Genomic DNA, 3,989 nt, shown 5'->3' with positions numbered 1-3,989 from the left:
TGTTAAAAGATCTTACAATAACCCTTTTATAGAATTCTGGTTCCTCTAATTTCCCCCAAAGCACTTCGAGGTCTCATGGTAATGAAAAGGTGACTCCAGAACCTCTGAACTGAATACAAAGTGCTTAAAGGATCCCATAAGTTCCAGCAAGAACTGCAAAGATTGTCAATGCTCCACCAGTAACCCTACTATAGGAGAAAGATCTTTGAGGCTCCTAAATTACATTTTGAAGTTCCTTGAGTATCCGACAGGATATTTGAGGCACCTTTAGTTTTTACAGTGTAGTTTTGTAAAGGCATAAATCATTGTGTTTTAGTCAAGATAACACATTATATATGTTATGAAACCTCAAATTTAGAGTTAAAAATGAGTTAATAGAGTTAATAAAAGTACATTTTTAACTTTGTTTCATTTCTAGTGATGGATATTCCCTCTGATAATGTGTATGCTTATGCATTATCAAAAACCCTCACAAAGGTTTCTTCTCCTGTGACGGTGGGTCTGTATTCAGAATGTCACAACAGGATCAACATGGTGCTCAAGAACATCGAGGGTAAGTGTGCACACTTTTTTCAAACAACTTAAAATGACTGACCCTACAAATTCTCCCAGATGTCTTGGAGATTTTGATGTATTTGACTCTTTATTTTCCATTTGCAGTGCATATGAATCAAGAGGCAAAAAGAAGAGAAGAGAAGTACACTAAGGAACCAAAGCCTCGCTCAATTACACCGTCTGTTTCTGATCTGCTTTCTCTGATCTTGCGGCTCCTCTTCTATCGGCCCGTGTGGACGGAGCAGAACCAGAACATGAAGAACATTCGTTATCTGTTCGTGAGGTTCAGCGCGTGGCATTTTGCAGGCAGTGACCTGCTCTGGGCTGGACTGGTAATGCAGGTGTGCAAGGCTCTTCAAAACAGCTTTGGGAAGCTCCAGCTGGGACTTTTCCGGATCATCCAACACGACGAAGAGAAAGATGCAGGAAAGAAGAAGATTGAGGATATTCCAAAGAACTGGAGATCCAAAAAGTTGGGCTGCATCCCCATTTGGGCACTAATACTCATGGGATTCATTGGTTCACTCTTCATTCTGGTTCCTCTCATTATGTTTGGATTTCTAGATGTGAAGGACAACCAAGAAGGAGAAAAAGTTGAGTCCTCAAGTGGGTATGGTGTGCTGGAAGGTTTTGCCATCGCTGTACTTGGTGTTCCTGCAGTTGGAGCTCTACGATTCATATTATTGTTGTTGAAGAACCTCATCTTCAACCAAGACCTTAAAATTAGACAAAGGCTGGACAACAAGAAGGTAAGTCAGCAGCTGGGACTAATGCATGAAGTTCGTAAGGAGATGAGACTGCTGTGCTGCTTTATTTACTTCATGGAGATCTTCGAAAGGAGGAGGATCAGGGTGGTGTTGGAGATCACCAACTTGGATCGTTGCACACCGAAGAAAATTGTCGGTGTTTTGGATGCCATCAACATTCTCCTATCTGATGAAGAGAGTCCCTTCATTTCTGTGCTTGCTGTTGATCCAGAAGTCCTGGTTAGGCAGGTCCAACAGGCAGACGATTGTGTAAACAAAAGAGACTCTGCATATGACTTTCTAGATCGTATAATCACACTGCCCTTCACTGTACCTCCACTATCTGATGCATCAAAGTCCAGCCTCTTTGAAAACATTGTCCGTGGTCAGTCTGAGATCTCTGAAGACATTCCTCTTGACGGGACTGCTGCATCTACTTTAGGAGGTCCTGTGACATCCTTCTCTGTTGAAGATGAGTGTTCTGTAAAGTACAGTGAGACTGAAGAAGAACAAGTCACCCCTTTGATTGCAAACAAGGGAAACTTTAAAACCTTTGCTGCAACAGAACTTAATCTAAATGAAGTGAATAGGTTAATCGAGTCTGCATTTTCTTGCATCTTCTCAAGACATAAAAGCAAACTTCAATCATATATATCCGGAGACACCATGTCCATGAGACGAGTGATTAACTCAATTCGAGTAACCATTATGATTATGGAGACCCAAAAATTGGAGCCTCCACCTCCAGAGAAGATAGCAGCTTGGGTGGTTTTGGTGGACCGCTGGCCTTGCAGATTAAGTTGGATTATTCAATGTGTTGAAGATGACCAACAGAGCAACGAGATAGATGGATCATTCTGTGCTGCTGATAATACCAAGACACTATGGGAAGTGTTCAATTACAGTAGTCTGGAACTCTGCATCATTGGAAATAAGGTGGAGAACTTTCTAGAAAGAGATGGAGACCCTGAGTTGTTTGAGGTTTTCCTTAGGAAAGACTTCCGGTTCACTGTAGGGGAGTTGGAAATGTTTCAGCTTTGCACAGTGAACTTAAATTACTCTATCAAGAATGAGCTGGCCAGAGTTCGTGGGAGCCGCAGACTGAAGAAAGCAGGGAGAAATGCTTTCCTGTCCCTCTCATCACAAACTGTAATGAACATGAAAACTGATGATATTTGTCAAGAGGTTTGTATGAACAAAGTCAAAGCAGCAGTTAGTTTCGACATAGCACTCTTTTTACTAAAATAAAGTAAATAAGTTGCCACAGAATAGAATAAGAATATGTGAATAACTAAATTTTGACAAAAATGTCAGATAGAACCTTATAATTCCAAGGTGACTATATATATACAAAAGTTTGGGGTTGGTGATTTTATTTTTAAATATTTGTTTAATGAAGTCTTTTATACTCACCAAGACAACATTTATTTTATATATATATATATATATATATATATATATATATATATATATATATATATATATATATATATAATACAGTAAAAATTAATATTGTGAATAATTATTACAGTTTAAAATAACTGTTTTCTATCGTAATATATTTTAAAATGTATTCCTATGATGGAAAAGCAGAATTTTCAGCATCATTACTCCAGTCTTCAGTGTCACATGATCCTGCAGAAATCATTCTAATATGCTGATTTGGTGCTCAAACAATATTTCTTATTATTATTCATTTTGAAAGACAGTTGTGCTCCTTAAAATTTTTGCACACTGTGATAAAATATAAATATGAATGGAAATATTTTGTAACATACTTTTGATCATTTAAAGCGTCCTTGCTGAATGAAAGTAATTTCTTTAGAATAAAATTTTACTGACCCCTAACATATGTATGTATGCTGGATATATTTTACTGTTTTCCAAATTATATGGTCTTTTATATAAATATGTGCATTTGTTTCTTTTTTAGCTGTCAAAACTAAGCTTCCCAGAGAAATACCTTGAAACAGTAAGGACAAATTTCATAGATGGCAGAACGATCCTCTTCAGTGACACCAAAGACCTCAGGCAAGTCCTGCAAATGACTCTGGGAGAATGGACGACTTTTAAAATTCATTTCCTAGGGGTCATACCTCCTAGTCGGCCAGCTCAGGCAAAAACTCTTCCAGAAGCCACAAACCCTGGAGTGGTCATATGCTCATCTGACCATAGCTGTTAAGCAGTATAACTGACCTTGAGGTTTGCATCATTGCATTTTTCCTCCTATGCATGCATTCAGTGGACTAAGATTGTTTCAGGAAACAATGCTGTATCACTACAAAAATATAATTCCTTATGATGAGGCAAAAATAAGGCTGTAAATGTACACCAGTGAATCAGACTACTCAACAAATGATGATACTTAAAAATAGAGCTTTGTTATGCAGAACTCTTTCAGTCTTCAAACAGATCAAATGTGTAAGATGCATTATTGATAATGGGAATAAGTGGTTTTATTTCGCAATGATTCTCAATGAAACTATTAATGAATGTAATTTCTGTATGAATTAAAAAGCAAACAATAAAACTGTGCAGCATAAAGGGTAATATAACATGTACCCAAGTCCACACATATATGTAAACATTAGCTCTATTTTAATTAATGTATTTTTTCTATCCATTGACTGACATTACAAGACTGTAAAACCATTTTCTCCAAAAACATGAAAAACCGTCTGCACTTAT

At 37.4% G+C, this 3,989-nt stretch overlaps 1 protein-coding gene across 1 annotated transcript; it reads left to right on the top strand.

Annotated features, from left to right (window-relative positions):
* Positions 1 to 420: 420 nt before the first annotated feature.
* Positions 421 to 3,483, top strand: nkpd1 (NTPase, KAP family P-loop domain containing 1; the record flags this gene model as incomplete). The annotated part of the gene is made up of 3 exons (XM_084101294.1): positions 421 to 553; positions 661 to 2,486; positions 3,235 to 3,483. The coding sequence occupies 3 exons, from the start codon at positions 421 to 423 to the stop codon at positions 3,481 to 3,483; spliced, it is 2,208 nt and encodes a 735-aa protein (XP_083957420.1).
* Positions 3,484 to 3,989: the final 506 nt, after the last annotated feature.

This window comes from Abramis brama (genome assembly GCF_963993115.1).
Source record: "Abramis brama genome assembly, chromosome: 23".
NCBI classification, from domain to species: domain Eukaryota; kingdom Metazoa; phylum Chordata; class Actinopteri; order Cypriniformes; family Leuciscidae; genus Abramis; species Abramis brama.
Note: the sequence above shows the minus strand (reverse complement) of the source record. Positions and strands in the feature narration are given on the sequence as shown.